Source organism: Erythranthe guttata, chromosome 14, assembly GCF_056151865.1.
Source record: "Erythranthe guttata isolate IM_541 chromosome 14, IM_541, whole genome shotgun sequence".
NCBI lineage: Eukaryota > Viridiplantae > Streptophyta > Magnoliopsida > Lamiales > Phrymaceae > Erythranthe > Erythranthe guttata.
This window is the reverse complement of record NC_142546.1, coordinates 450,316-466,491: the sequence shown is the minus strand read 5'-3', so window position 1 is coordinate 466,491 and position 16,176 is coordinate 450,316. Positions and strand designations below refer to the sequence as shown.

At 34.1% G+C, this 16,176-nt stretch overlaps 2 protein-coding genes across 7 annotated transcripts; both read right to left on the bottom strand.

Moving 5' to 3' along the window:
- Window positions 1-43: 43 nt before the first annotated feature.
- Window positions 44-7,056, bottom strand: LOC105961268 (sucrose nonfermenting 4-like protein). The gene is made up of 13 exons (XM_012985509.2): window positions 6,492-7,056; window positions 6,279-6,363; window positions 4,745-4,933; window positions 4,095-4,229; window positions 3,938-3,997; window positions 3,541-3,630; window positions 2,362-2,496; window positions 1,795-1,939; window positions 1,463-1,636; window positions 809-872; window positions 645-714; window positions 439-553; window positions 44-331 (listed from the first exon to the last, which is right to left on the bottom strand). The coding sequence occupies exons 1-13, from the start codon at window positions 6,602-6,604 to the stop codon at window positions 237-239; spliced, it is 1,470 nt and encodes a 489-aa protein (XP_012840963.1). The 5' UTR covers window positions 6,605-7,056; the 3' UTR covers window positions 44-236.
- Window positions 7,057-9,500: 2,444 nt separating this feature from the next.
- On the bottom strand, window positions 9,501-15,977 carry LOC105961253 (cullin-1). Of its 6 annotated transcripts, none has more exons than XM_088814243.1 (21): window positions 15,706-15,848; window positions 15,270-15,345; window positions 14,769-14,973; window positions 14,574-14,673; window positions 14,230-14,415; window positions 13,982-14,029; window positions 13,691-13,894; window positions 13,522-13,599; window positions 13,285-13,374; window positions 13,122-13,202; window positions 12,944-13,006; window positions 11,909-11,944; window positions 11,751-11,837; window positions 11,515-11,664; window positions 11,371-11,426; window positions 11,168-11,288; window positions 10,897-11,058; window positions 10,658-10,801; window positions 10,349-10,567; window positions 10,055-10,222; window positions 9,501-9,943 (listed from the first exon to the last, which is right to left on the bottom strand). In XM_088814243.1, the coding sequence occupies exons 3-21, from the start codon at window positions 14,906-14,908 to the stop codon at window positions 9,842-9,844; spliced, it is 2,235 nt and encodes a 744-aa protein (XP_088670369.1). In that variant the 5' UTR covers window positions 14,909-14,973; window positions 15,270-15,345; window positions 15,706-15,848; the 3' UTR covers window positions 9,501-9,841. The 6 variants fall into 6 exon arrangements, with proteins under 6 accessions (XP_088670369.1, XP_088670370.1, XP_012840955.2 ...); XM_088814244.1 differs by having other exon boundaries at window positions 15,270-15,355; window positions 15,706-15,823; XM_012985501.2 differs by having other exon boundaries at window positions 15,294-15,355; window positions 15,706-15,823.
- Between the last annotated feature and the right edge of the window lie 199 nt (window positions 15,978-16,176).

Sequence of the window (16,176 nt, the reverse complement as noted above, 5' to 3'; positions counted from 1 at the left end):
CAATAAGCACAAAGGAAAAAAAAGTTTAAACTACCAGAGAAAATAAGCACAAAGCAATGAGAAATAATTAAAGGGATTTTACCAAACATGTTCAGGTAAAAACCCCTAGCCATCTCCACTTACATTCATTCCCTCACCTTTTAATAATTGCTATCAGACATTAAATAAAACCAGGAGGCCCACAAACAAGAGACATTAAATACACCACAAACCACATTCAGAGATGCCATTTTATTTTAATTACCCATTATAAACCGAAAAACATCACCCAATGAAATTATACCTTCTACGTGTTTGCTTCCAGCTTCAACCACAATAAGCCGCCTCACCCCTGAATAAACGAGCCATGTAGGAAAATTCGAGGAAATATATTTTATGCTTAAGTATGATGAACACGTTTTTTCAAAAAAGAAAACAAAAAATGAAGAGAAAGTAAACCTGGTTGGGATAATCTCTCCAAGACTTTATGGAGTGGATCAGAACGCAAGCACATGAAGCATCTCTGGTTGTTGGATCCAAGTGCTGAAAAGGGGTCATCTCTGTACTGTAATGCCTGCAGTATAAAAAAATGAACCAAAGCAAATATGAAATAATGATATAACAAGATAATAATTGGTATTTTAATTAGAGAAAAATGTGCTCACCTGATGAATAGTTGTTTCTTCGAGATTAATATGAGTATACAGTTTGTCTTTTGCCAAAGTAGTTATGTCACTGGCAAAAAAAATGACAACCTAGAGATATTAGTCCAAATGCCGGACGATATGATGTACACACCAAAAGCATAAGTAATGTACTTGTCACTAACCTTCGAGAATATACATCCAATAGAGAGTCATTATCATCTACAATTGGAATCGAACTAACTTGTGCTGCAAAACAGTTTGAGACGTCACACAAGGAGTAATGTAGCATCTAAGATAAATTGTGTACATCTGCATTATGTAATTTAATATGACAACGGAATAGTTATGCATATATATAGAGGACTTTGGAATTAGTCGTCCTGTTTCATGAAATTACTCTTGTATAGAATCTAAACATTCAATAGCAGAAAGTGCCGGAATTAAGGTATCATCATGTTCAGGGGCATCAAAATAATGGAATAAGAAATATAAAACATACAGAGTAATGAAGTAGACTATGTTAATCCTTGGAAGCAGACAATTTTAAAAAAATCTTTGCAAGGAAAATCAATTTACAAGACTAACATACTAAAAAAGAGAGAATTTCCTCGCATACTACAATTGAAAACCTGTCGAACAAGGATAAAAAGGAATAAGTTTGATTCTAAATTTTCTTTATATTTAAAGTATTTAAGCATATAAGGTTAAACAAATTCACAAACATTGGAATTGTGAGTGGGTATAGAAAGATTTAGTAGTGTGCTATAGGGTTGGAAGAGCAAAAGAGATGACAACGCTCTGAGCCTGTAGTTAAGTTTTTTAGTGTAGCTGGATACCTTGAATTAATAAACTTAATGCCGCACTAAGTGAAGCACTGGGTCTCAACATTGCCAATGTCCGCCGATTTGGCTCTCCAATTTTTGGAACCCAAGTGCCCAAAGGGATTGCACAGATTGGGAACTGAAGCACGGGTAATGAGCTTGGTGAATGCTTGAAAAAACGGCAAATACCTGTAAATCAAATAAAATATGTTAACCATGACCAATGGAACCTACTACCAGCATCTATTTCTATTGTTCGCAGTTTGTATCCAGAAAGAGATGCATTATTATTGGGAATTAATTTCATACATACTCAAAGTCCTAAGATGCCTATTCATTTTACTCACATTTTAGAATTCCAGAGAGTGAAGCAAGATGTAACAAATGTGGGTTTGAGGCATCTGCTGAATGAGAATGAATAATCGGAACTGTGGCCACACCATTTTGCAAAATCTTCAAAGCAACATCCTTCAAGCTATCATCTGGCCCAGCCTGAAAAAAATCACCAGGTTAACATAAAAGAGTATCCCACGTGCTTAGTGCAGTTAAAATAGAAGAATACTGCTTGTAACTTGTCCACATAAAACTTTTGCAAAACTATCTGAGCATATTTTGGTAAAACAAAGGGATTCAGGTAACACAAATACTTTCACAAGAGCAAGTATAAAAAAATCAAATAGATACTTGAAACACGGCAGAAATGTGTTTAAAACTCAATAAGATGACAAAAATATCATGGCAGTGCATGAAAGTGATCAACTCCTTAAAATGGTAAAGATATCATCAGGATCAGACAGAGAAATGTTATACTGGTATACTCATTGTTCATTGCAATACCCATCAGATATTTAGATGACTGCTCCGAAGTACAGACTTCACATGCTGACATTCAGCAGAACTGTAAAAAGACTTACTTGTACAAGCTGTCTGGAAACTGCACCTCCTTGCCCATTAATTTGACTATTCAGATATGACTTGGCTTCTTTCCAAGCAGATATAGTATGTGTCTCTAGCTCTTCCTCGGTTAAGTTGGACCCATGACTGCCAAGCTACCACACACATTCAGAGAGTCAAGGAAACGCATTATAAGACTTCGCTGAGCAGATACCAGTAAACATAGAGAGAAACCATGCTCCAAGAAAAGAGAAGCAAAAGATCTATGACTTAGCATTATTCATCCGTTTTCATAACCAACTAAATCCCACAATGAATTAAACATACAACAAAATGAAAAGACACAAATCAATGGAAAGACAGCATGTCATTGCATGTTTCTAAAACAAATTGTGCTAATGACTTCAAGAGTCCACTTATTCCAGTTCCAAGCCTAATGATAAAATAATTGATTCGATTTTGTAAGTTCCACATCGAATTAGAATTCATGTCTCAAAAATGGGTTAATCGTGTGCTATATTTATCCAAGAAAGTAGTGCTCAAGGTCTTAACTTCTCGTAATCAAATTTCAGTACATTTGTAATCAAATGCAACAACTTGCAAAGCACTTTTTTTATTGCGTGTAACTAACAGAAAATCAACCCAGATTAAACTGCATCACATAGGTCAGATCGCATAAGATAAGATAACCTCTTTATTCATCATATGCATGAATATAGTCAATAGCAAAAAAAGATCAATTATTTAAATACCCAATGTTGTTCGAATGAAAAGTTCCTAGTTCCTTTCCAACTATACTAAAAAAGTTGACAAATTGAAATGAGATGAAATTTATTTAGAGGATGGCAACAACCATAAAAAGAGTTTCAGATTTATAGTAACTATATAACATGATAACATATACTACAAATTTTCACTCAGTACATCTATTCTCCTTTTCTCCTCGACCAGCTAAGAGTCCAATATAAAAGATCCAAAATCTATATTTGCTGGCATATATAAAGTCCCAAAGTATCAAATCAATGAGGAGTTGATCATTTTACATAAAATCGAGATCAAAACAACTTATAATAGGCAAATATCTAAGAATGCAAAAAAGAACAAAGTAAAAAAGCTGGGGGGAGGGCGGGCAAAATGGAGCTAAGTTAGGATACATTTCATTCACTTCAAAATAATGACAGATGGCTCACTTTACCTACCTCTCTCATAATCAAGATAAAATCCATAGCACTGAGAACTCCAACAAATTTCCCCTTCGAGAAGTCCCATAAGGGCGCCATCGAAATTCCCTGAAAGAATTTGGTGGTTCAGAACCGTTGCAAAATTACCAAAAAAGATGCGCAAACAAAGGCATAAGCAAGAATGAATAGGCTACAGATGCATCTAGTACATGGTCTAGCTATCATAGGGTAGTTAGTGACCTAATTCTTATACACATTAAGTAAAAGATATACCAAGACTAGCCCACATCAGATTCTTATTGAGAAATAAATAAATTTAAAAGGTTGATAGCATTAGTGAACAATATTATCAACTGACATTCTTACAAGTAAACATTGACCAGTGGACTTCACATTCGATAATTAATATATGTACCTGCTCATGTAGAATATGAAATGCTTGCTTTACAGGCAGTTCAACATCCAAAGCAATAACCTGCAAGCCATATTCAAACAAAACTATCAACAAACAGAAATTGGAGAGGATATCAATAGGGAGAAACAACAATTCGACAGACGAGTATCATCCAAACCTTCCCAGATTCAGGGAGCAACTCATAAGCCATGTGTGTTATCATGAACTCAGCTATACGATGCCGTGAAATCTCTAAATCTGCCTCTGATATAGTTGGGAAGGGCTGAGGAGATGTACCATCTGACAGTTTAACCTGCAACCAAGATATATTATTTATTCACAATTTTACGATGACTAATCAATGTCATGAAAGTAGAGGCAAAAACTAATTTATGGGAATATATTAGCACCCTGCAGACTGCAGTAAACATTTGGAGATGCCTATGGTTACAATCAATATGATGCTAAACCATAAAAACCTGCATATTCAGAAAATAGAAGTTTCTTTCCATCTAAACATTAAACCTATGGTTCCAACTGTTTAACAGGAAAATGAACTGTTCTGAAGTACTCATTTAACATGCCATGGTTCTACATTCATGTTCAATGTAAACATTTGCTCATAAGCCGTAATAGTGTTATTAGCTAAATAAGCAATGCAAATTATCCCTGCCCCCCTAAGAGAACAACAATGATAAAAAAAAAAAAAAAAGAAACTCATAATCTAGGATTTAGGCTGGCAAAAAGTTATAGAAACAATATGATCGAGAAATTCAATTAATATGAAACAGTATGAAAAGAGTAATGATGGGTGCAATAACATCATACCACACGTTGAAAGGTCTCATTGTCAACATCCATGTTACCAGGACCAGAGGTAAGCATTTGCGGGTTTAGTATCGGAGTAGGGAAATCAGATTCCCTAGTTAAGAGGATAGTGTTGACTATTCCAATGTTGCTACTGATAAAAGGCTGATGCTCATCATGTCTCCATTCACCATCAACAACAAATTTGAACTGCAAAATACAGGAGATATATTTAAAAATGACACGGAGTTCCACAGGCTAGTATTACATGAAAATACAAACAAATATCTTCAATCAAAATTCAGAAGTAAAAGAAAAAAGGAAGACATTTTCAAGTACACTGACATATGACCCTCCCCCCTAAGATTTGTAGTTAGGATAATGGAACTTTCTCAAATTCTTCAGAAATACTCTGTTTCAAAATTACTCCACTTCCAGACAACTTATATATCATCTTATCCAGGAATAGACATCAGAAAGAATGCATGGGTAGAGCCATGACGTATCATCTTTATAAAGGAAAAATACCAGAATAAATTAGATACAAGGGGAAATCTGGAATATTATAATATAGTAGTTACAACTTTATTAAGTTAGAATGTCATATAGTACTACAACATTGTATTGGAGAAGTAATTATTATGTTAAGTTGTCTGACCAAAGACAAGCTGAAATTTAGTTTCAATGAAAACGAAGTACAAAACTCACCCCTATGTAATACCAGCATGATTGATTATTTTCATCCTAAGAAAACTGGTCCAGATATGGATATATATAGGTTGACAGTTTTTATATTAACTGAAGTTAATGGCACCCCCTTTAACCAAAACATGATCTTACAAATCTATTAAACACCACAATATGTTAATTAGTTTTTCAGCCGACGAGTAAGCCAGCATGTGTGATTTTACTTACCCCGCTAATTCCTTAACCTAATTACCTTTCTACCACCTAAGATTTTCAAACATTTATTCAGTAGCTGATAATCCACTGGTACTTTTATTTACTTAAGAAGCCTTAATTCCGTGTGCAGATTATGTCCTGACAAGTGTCATGCACAACTCACACTCTATAATGATCGTTAATCAGCATTAAATATCATGTATACAGCTTTACTCATTCCTCGGACAAAAAGAAATCATTATTTCCAATTATACCCATAAGTCGGATACTAATAAATGAAGAATACGTTAAAGGTTAGTAACTTTCCAGGTCATTCATGAATAGGCAACATAACGAAATAAAGTCAGTGAAAACAAGGCGAGAAAAACGGAAAAAAGAGTTACAATTACGTCTCATCCTAACCAAGAATCGGTGCGTTCCTACATGATCACGTCTTTTCATAAATGCAGAACACACCAAACGGAATGCATAATACACCTAACGCACGTTACCTAACGTACCAAACGCACGTCATATACATTGGCGTATACGGAATCCCTACCAAAGACCAAATTATCTGATAATCAATTGCCATTACAATTCTATACAAAATCATATCAGAAGCAACTTTTTTAAGAAAACACAGAAGATTTGAAGAAAAAACACCACCAACCTGGTGATAACCCGGCGGCAGGCTACAAATTGTCTGAAAGACAGTAGGGCAACCCTCAACTGGGGTCATTGGCCACTGGGTCCACCTTTTCCCAAAAAATAACAATCAATAATACAATTAAGCATAGCATAAAAAAACCTAAAAAAAAAAAAGAAAAATTATGAAAGGAAAGGAACGATGATAAATAAGCTTGAAATAGTAATTAACTCTTACCCCGTAAAAGAACCACTGATATACACAATTCTCCCACCATAAGGCCACACGAACCTCGTGGGAATTAACACCATTCCACTTTCGCGCGAATAATCCATACCTAGAGGAAACATTCAGTACTCCTTAACAATTGTAAATCTCCCAAAAAAGTACTTCTCCAGAAAAAATCCTAGCATTTGTGCGATTACAGATCAACCGCGCCGACAGAACAAAGCAGAAATTGCGAAACCCTAGTAATCCATCCAGTCGTACACCTCAAAATTCAACGGAAATTCCACCGATTACTTCCAATTTAATAATTAACGAAAATACCCAACTCCTCCTTGCTGAATCTACAAAAGCCCTGCTTGTAATAACCCAAAAACTACGGAGAGAATAATTCGAAATCCTCACGAAGAAGAAGAAACAGGGTTGAAAAATGCAAAGCGGAGAGCATCAAATGGAAAAATTTCTGATGAATCGAGAGAAAAATTGACGCCCTAACCCTAAATATTCCCGTTTGAATACTTTAAATGAAAATTAGGGAAAAATATGAAAGGGTTTCGTGTATATGTAATATTTTATTGGGGCTATTTGATAAAACCCCCTTATTGGATTTTGACTTCTTAATAAATCCAATTTTTATATTGATATTAGCCATAAATCCAATCAATATAAAATACCTTATATACCCCAACTAATTATTCCAATAAATTAATAAATACAAATCCTCTAATTAATAGCACCAAATCAGGCTCCAAATTCCCTAATTAATTACTCCAGATATGGGGAGTAATTCTCGTAATATTTGGGAACTAATGTTCCCATCAAACTAGCTTTTTTTTTTTATTATTATTATTATTATAATTGTAAGTAATTTACATGATTTATTATATTTGGGAAGTGATTTATTCTGCATTATTTCATGAAGGAAAAAATCGAAGACACATGAAACCGCTCTGTATAAATATGAAAACCACTTTGTATATACATCTATATAAATATGAAAACCACTTTGTACAAACAGTTATATAAACACGAAAACCACTATCTATATAAACATAAAAACCACTTTGTATATACAGTTATATAAAAACATGTAAAAAACCACTATAAAATTATTGAAAACCACTCCGTATAAACAACTATATAAACATGAAAACCACTATGTATAAAACAACTATATAAACATGAAAACCACTTTATATACACAACTATATAAACATCCAAAATCACTATGAATTTTAACAAGAAAACATCAAAAAATCTACGAAAAAGAAGCTATAAAACCACTATAAATATTTATACATATTTTTATAGTGGTTTATGTAAAAATAGAAAACCATTATAAAAATCCGCGAGGGTGTGGATGTGGTCGTCCGGTGGGGCTGCGAGGGTGTGAGTGTGGATGTGGGAGTGGGTTGTGAAGAAAAGAGGGAGAGAAAGGAGAAAAGAAAGAGACGCTACGGGTTAAGAGTCAACTCAGCCAAACTACGGCTCTTTCGACTGTCCACACTACATTTGGCTGCTCTTTTCTTCTCCCATGGGAAGTTCACATTCTCGTCTCCGAACGGGGATTTCTCCGAAAACCCGCCTCGTGTATTCGGGAATATTCGTTCCTCAATCGGCCCATTTTGGACCCCTTTTCGATCACTCCCTTTGTACCCTCACTCTCGTCATCGATATCGTCTTTATAGCCGAATTTCTTCAATTTTTCGACGATTCTTTCCATCAGCGTGCCGCCGGTGCTCGTACTCGTGCCCTCTTCGGAATCGGAACTCGAAACATATCCTCTGTTGCGGTAATTCATCACTGGTTATGGCTTTGTGGGTTTATCTGAAATTAGGGTTGCATTCCAATTATCCAACCAAGAACTACGAGATGAAATCGCTCTGCTATTCATGCAATTCGTGTTCGGCGAATGATTGATGAATCTCTTATGTGGGATTTGGAGACTGAGTTCTGTAATGAATCCATCAAGTAAGTGGTTTGTGGGTGGAATTGATAGCTGGGCATTACAACCATTCTAGGATTCTTCTTTTGACATTTGCAAATTGCACGTGAAAAAATTAAGGGTTTGTTTGCAGATTTTTATTGGGTGTGGTCGCCCCGTGGGGCTGCGAGTTTGTGGGTGTGGATGTGTGAGTGGGTTGTGGAGAAAAGAGGGAAATAGAAGAAAATGAAGAGACGGGTTAAGGAGGATTTAATTAGGTAAAAAAAATAGAAAAAGGGTAAAATAGGTTATTAATAATATAATCTATTAAATAAAATGCAATTGGATTTATCTCAAAAAGGAAGAAAAAAAAAGGATCTAGTTTAATGAGACAATGCATATGAGGGTGTTTTCCCTAATAATCCCTATTTTATTAGAGGAAAGAAATTGTTAAAGTGGGTCCCGCATGTGAGATTCCCCATTCAGTTGCCAGGTCAGCATCCTCTTGACTTGCTATTTTCTTCCCACTTTTCTAATTAATAAAATAATTACTACACACCTTTTACATGCTAAAATCGCTTGAATGTCCAATTTTTTAATTTATATTTATATTTTAACATTTAAATATATAATATATTATTAATAAGTAGTCAAAAAAAATTTCATCTAAAAATTATTTTACTAATAATTTATAATTTTTTAATGGTTATGCAAAAACCAAAAAATATATTACAGCACACACTTTTTGCTAAAAATCGTTAACATTCAAATATAATTATATATAGCATATATAAGATTTTTAACCATAAGTAATCAATAAATGGTTCACCTAAATAATGTTACACTAATTTTTTAATAGTCCAGCAAAATCATAAAAAAAATATACTATATGGCACACGTTTTTTGCTAAAAATCGTTATAAGTATTCAAAAGATAAATTCGTATTTTTTAACAGCCAAAATATAATATAAAAGATGTTTATCAATAAATAATTAAAAAATAATTCACCAAAAATTTATTTCACTAATTTTTGAACCGAATAAAAATTTATCATTTATGAATAAACTCAGCTTCACTACAAGCTGAAAAGAAAAGCATTTGCAAAAAGCTGACATATAATATTATAACACATCATCAAAAGGAAAGAAAAGGAAGTTAACAGCAAACCGGAGACAATTTCTACTAGATTTTTACATTAAAAATAATTATAATAATTAAAAAAAAAAAAGAAAAAAAAAAGGCAATCTATAAATAAAGGGCAAGATTCAAAATAAATAAAACACCAAATAAATAAAATATATAAAATGCAAGGAGCCTGGATTTTGCCACACTGCACAGAGCTGCTTTGACTAGACTGATTTCAGGGCAAAATATACAAGAATTCACAGGCTAGTGCATCTGCTAAAAATAGGATTACCACACAAGTCGAATAAACCTCTCACGCCAAATACTTGAACAAATTCGGGTTGTCCTTGTCTCTTTCCAGATAATCTCGAGTGATCAGATCTTCAATCCTCTTCTTGATTGCTTTCACATCGGGCTGCGAATAATAATGTATTGCATTGTTGAATTCTAGCGTTTAAATTCATATCCATATATATAATATAACATATTGAAATATATTATCCCGAAGGGGTTATTTATTAATTACCTTGAACATTCGGCCCAATTGCTCAACGCACTCCATGACCAACTGCTGATAGCCCAAGACTTTTCTACTCTTCATAATACGCACAATCGAAGCATCGATTGCATATCGCCTGTCCTTATCGACATCCTCAATTACCTTTTTCTTTTCATCCACAGGAGGTAGAGGTATCTTTACTCCCATGCAAAAAAAAAAAAAAACAATTGGCGATATATAAGTCGTTACTTCATTCTCTCTCTCTCTCACGCGCACGCACACACAAAAACACCGAGGAATTTATAAGTGGGAAATTGGTACCTTGATCCTTCTCATCTTGTCGGTGAACTTTGCATTAAATTCGAAAACGTCAGTTGGAGAAATTGTTTTGGTGCTTGGCTCCTTATTCAAAATTTTATATTTGGCACACGAAAGGGAATGAAGCAGCCTCACAACATCGTCATCAGATAGGTTCAATTGAGTCATTATTTCCTGATAGCTCAACCTATCCGAAGAATTAAACAGCAGCAGAGCAGCAGCCTAAAGAAAATAAGGGATTTTAAAAGTTATTATCGAATATCAATCATACGAATCAGACACAAAATTAGTTATTATCTTGTCCTGCTTAACCTGATATGTTGTTACAATAAGCTCTATTGTCTTTGCTTCAAATTTCCCGTTGATGTTACAAGTTCCCAACGAATATATCCATGTAAGTTTCCTGTGCTTTGTTTTTGTTTGGTAGAATTCTCTAAATACTTCAACGCACTTCACCTAGAAAGGATTTAAAATAAATAAAAAAACGAAAAACAAGTTAATGACATATAAGGTTTCGACATTAAATAAAATTCGATATATGTGAATATTACCATCTCGGCTGGGAGGTTTAGATCGAAAGACTTGTAACTTGGCCAAAAACCAGTGGTAAGCACAGTAACTGTCAAGTCAATCCCTGGATTTGCATTCGGATTATTGCCAAGATATTCCTCAAAGCTGGTTTGATTTTCCCTGGCTAGTGTCAAATCCGTGACCTGAAATAGTTGAAAAGGGTAAAAATAAAAGAAAAAAATAAACAAAAATCACATAGTAATTAATATAGATTATTGCTGTTTCAGAACACATAGTAATATGAGAGATTACCATCCCCTCCATTTTCGATGTAAATTGTCCACCACATTGCTGCTTCAACTTTGTCAGAATACTTCTTTCATGCTCATCATTAGCACTTTTATCAAATAATAAGCGTCGAGCAAGCTTTTTCCTGTCATAAAAATAGCAGTAACAAGAATAAGTATTAAGTAACCAGGAAAACACGACCACCACCTACAATTCGGGAAACTCACCTATAGAACTCAGCAAATAAATCCTTGTCGCTGATATAAGCAAGCAGTTTTACAACCTATAGGATATTTAGAGAATCGATCAGCTTTCAAAACAGTGTCAAAATAAGTTTAAAGCCAAATGTAAATATTATCATCAAGTCACACCTTCTCCAATGTTTCCTCAATAGCTTCATCACTCAACTTTTCGCTACCACCTTTTTTGAGAATATTATCACAAAAGGTGGCAAGAAGTTCTGCACTAGAACTTCCAGCGACACCCTTGTTGCAGAAAATCTCGAAAGCTTCTTTAAGAGCCTATAAATTGGGCAAACAGATAACGGGAAGTCATACAAATGTTGGAGTGGAGTGCAAGGTAAAATAAACACGAAGAACCGCCTAACCTTGTGGAAAAGCGTGTGATTTAAAAAGCATTCGTTTACATACGCCATGAATTTGTCATGGAGCTCGATTACTTTTCTGACAAACACCTGGAATTCGAAAAAATATTAATTTCAACATGCGAAAATAGTTTTATGGTCAAGAAACTACAGAAAGTTACCTGTTCCTGTAACCCAATAACATCTTTCTTATCAGCCTGTAAAAGACACATAGCTTAGAAATTAAAAAAAAAAAAATAACTACATACAGAACATATATAATCACTATTACATTCCACATCAAAATGTAGCAGATTGTACTCCTAAATGATGTTGCAGTTGCCAAATGAAGACACACACAACTTACTAGCATGTTATTAGGACAGGAAACTCAGAAACCATTTTTTTTTTTCTAATTTTTTCCAGAAGAGATGTTCTTTATTTCGATGAGCAACTCCAAAACATTTTTCCTTGCCACTATTCTTCTGAAGAATAAGCGTTTTACGGAAACATATATGATACAATCCTGTTTTAACCTACACAACCTTAGCAGAAATAATGTTAATTCAAGCAGGTCTTAAAAGTTGTACCATGTCCTAAGCAATATTACATCTTCCCAGAGACCATTTCTATTAGTTATTTAGTCATTCATATAAGGATAGACACTGACTTCTCTTCATATATGGTTCCCTCTTAATGAACAAATAAGAATGTTGGTAAGACATTTATAAAATTCATGTGGGAAAAGGAAATTTGTGTACAGAAATATCTAATAAAATATGCATGTGATCTCACTTGTGACATGTATGAGAAAAAAGGTTTCATGGAAAAGCAACTTAATCATGGCAGGTTCACCTTTTCACTGTATACAATACATGGATTAATTACTGAACCGCAACATCCAACAATAAATATGTAAATCTGCATTGAATTTCTGAATAACCTAGTCGCCATTACCACCACATGATATTCTAAAACTAGTGGAGAGTATTAAGCTTCATAACAATACTTACCAAATACAACTTCCAGAATATAAATAACCCATATAAAAACATATTTGTTATGCTAATAATACTTGTACTTGCTCGCCTATTCTACCCTAGCCTAGTGAAGAAGAGTTACGGGGCGTAAAACAAAAAAATACGCTGATGGTTCGGGGCATACTATGTGTAATGATTCCATCATTCACGATAAATAAAAAGAAAAAGGCAATTAACCTTCTTGTTGCTTGCAGCGTCTTCTGCTTGTTTGACCAAAGCCGTCCCTTCAGCGGTAACATGCTGTGGTTGGAAAACCGTTACAAATAAGTACACATATGAAAACTTGCTAAACATGAGCAGCATAACTTCAATTCAGTACTTGGGTTCTACAAAGCAAAACCAAACAATCACAAACCTGCTTAAATATATTAGCCACAGGTTCCAGACCTCGAGGTATTTTCGAGAAGAGTCTATACATCCTTGACAAATCCTCTACCTAATGCACAAAAGAAGAGGTTAGCATCGAAGGGTCACTATCGATCAAAACATTCAAATGCATAAGCCTTTAGTATAAGTACCTTGTCATCTCTAAGTAATGCATGACAACCTGAGTGCTCCTTCTCGAGAAGTTGGGTGGCATACACAGACAACAACTCATGTTGTACTTTCTAACAGAATAACAAAAAAAAAAAAAAAAAAAAAAGCAATGAAGTAACTAAATAAGAGATTAATACAATAAAGTCAGAAAATTGTACTGAATCGAACAATCAGCCCATTTCACTATTAGAACTCGTTATCCAAGAGGAAGAGCATACCTCAAGTAACTTTGCCTCACTACTTGAATGAAGATAATTAGAAACTCTGTCCTTTTCTCGTTTCAAGCACTCCTCAGCCTTAATTCCAAAGATTGTTATAAAACATATGTTGAAAAACAGTTTGATCAGGGATACTTCAACTACTGCATGAGAGTGAGACAAAACTTACTTTCAGCATATAGTCCGGACATGAATCGTCTAATATCCAAATAGAAGCCTTCCGTGAATAGTAAGCAGCTGTATCCTTCAACATAGCTTCCTCAAAGTCATTCTCATAATAATCCATCTGTCCCATTCCAATTTCAACAAAAATATCCAATACGTTCTTTAATAAAGCTCGATCTATTTGCTCTCCTTCTCGCTCTTGATCAATCTGGTTATAAAAAAAACAAATTACAAACCTCAACACGGGAGGAAAAGGAAACATTAAGGTCTAAAGAGGAACAGTAACAAGACATACCAGAGATATAACAGCATCCCTTACTTTCCCATTTATCTCTTGGTACACCTGAAATCAAAGTCCAAATTTCAAAATGTGCAAAGGCACAACAACAATGAAAAAAGAACAGACAAAATTGAGCTCAAAAAGTTCGCTCAATTTGGTGTTAATCTCACAAACAATGAGTTTCGGGCTATTCAAGCAAGTAAAATAACTTCAACAAGTAAAGGAAATTCAACAGGTTCAATGTGGAACATAACCAAATTTACCAGGTCTCGGAAGCATGTCAGACCAACTTCTTTGAGTGGTGGAAGTGACCTTCTAGCTATGAAGTACCGATCAAGATAATGAAAGAATCTTGAAAGCCATCGAACCATGATTTTATGATTCTGCCACCTTTTCACGAGCTCCCTCAACATGAACTCGTCATGCTTTTCCCTCAAAGAAGGCAGTACCTATGAAAAAAGGAAAATCTAATAAATTGCAAGAACAAGAATACAAATCATTTTTTAGAAAGTAAGCAATGAACAAGTAATAATATAATAGGTGCGTGGAGATAATACATAGTTTAAAATGCCATGCTAGTAAACAGAACACTTGGAATCATTCTTACCGTTGATGTAATGTACTCTTCGAAAGATTCTCGGTACTTATCATATAATTGCTGAGAATAATCGTGAGGGGGCTTTTGGGTACACATGTTATATATTGTCCTGCAAGAGAAAATCAAAATAACTCGTAACCAATTTATAAGTTTTGAAAAGCTTACAAAATCACATAGTAATGATACAAAGTACTAGAAAATTACGTATAGAGCATCATGTAGTCCTCTGAACTGAATTGTGGCTCAGGTAGTCCTTCTAGAATATTTTTCAGTTTCAAAATCCCTTTCTGCATGAAGTCCCATCCTTGTTCTAAATCAATGGTGTTCCGCTGATTCATCGTCATCTTTAATACCAATCCAAAATCGAACCAGACCAGCGACTTAAATCACAATTCAGAATCTGCCCCCCCTAGCACACAAATAATAGATTCAATTGATAGTAAGAGTACAATCTAAAGATCATAAAATTCACTACTAAAGGAATAAAGAAGTGAAAAGCTATTAGACGACGCAGTAAACAAAGAACCAATGGCGAATCAACTAATAATTCGATCATGGTAATTAATTGTGCTAATAAATTCAAGTTCAAATATAAAGTACTGATTCAGCAAGAGCTTCGACACTCGAAAACACATATACCACATACAGTAGTAGCCACTGATTTTGTCAACTCTCAAAGTAACCAATTACGGCGAAAAACAATACATGATAAAGAAAATATTTACTTACAGCTCAAGCATTTCAATTAATCATCCGAAAAACTAAAACTTCAACACCAACCCTAGAGTAAACTGCAGGATTTCAGTAAATACCCACAAAAAAATTAAATAAATCCCACATAAAAACCAGCAGGAAATAATTAAATTCTGAACAGAGGAACCCTAATCATCACTAGAATCTCAGCCAAACAGGCCAAAACCTAAACCAATATCCTTAAATTCAATTTCTTCTATTTAGCTGAAATATCTAACATTATCTGTATATTGGGATCCCTAACACTAAATAAATTGCGATAAATCAAATTCGATCGCAGAAGAAAAATAAAAAATCATCGGCATCGCATGAAAATATAATTCACCAACATGAAAGAAAGCCGACATATAAACGATGTACGTATCTTTTAGAGAGAGAGAAAAAATACCTGAAGAGGAGAGAGAAATGGGTGAGATGTGAAATCTCTCTCGTCTTTATTTTCTTTGCTCCTCCTACGCTATTTTTCTTCTTCGTTCTAAGGTACTTCTTGTATTTACAAATCCCCCACTCTAGTTTCTATAAATTGTTTTCGACCCTCTAAATATATTTTCAAGTGTACAAATATAAACCAGGAATTTCGATTTTCGTCTATTGAAATTAGAAATTTCCTATTTCGAAATTAGATTTTTCCTTTTTTTTATTTTTCCCTAAACGAATTATATTACAATTTCAATTTTATTATATATTCTAAACAATTTTATTTCATTTTAAATTATGAAATTCCAATTTTTAATTTTGCAAGCTAAAATATGGACTACATAGCCCAATTAAAAACAGCAAAGGCCCAGATCCACAAGTTCAAGTCCAACCCATATGATACTAGTCAAAAATACAGTTAAACATCTATAAATTAATATCG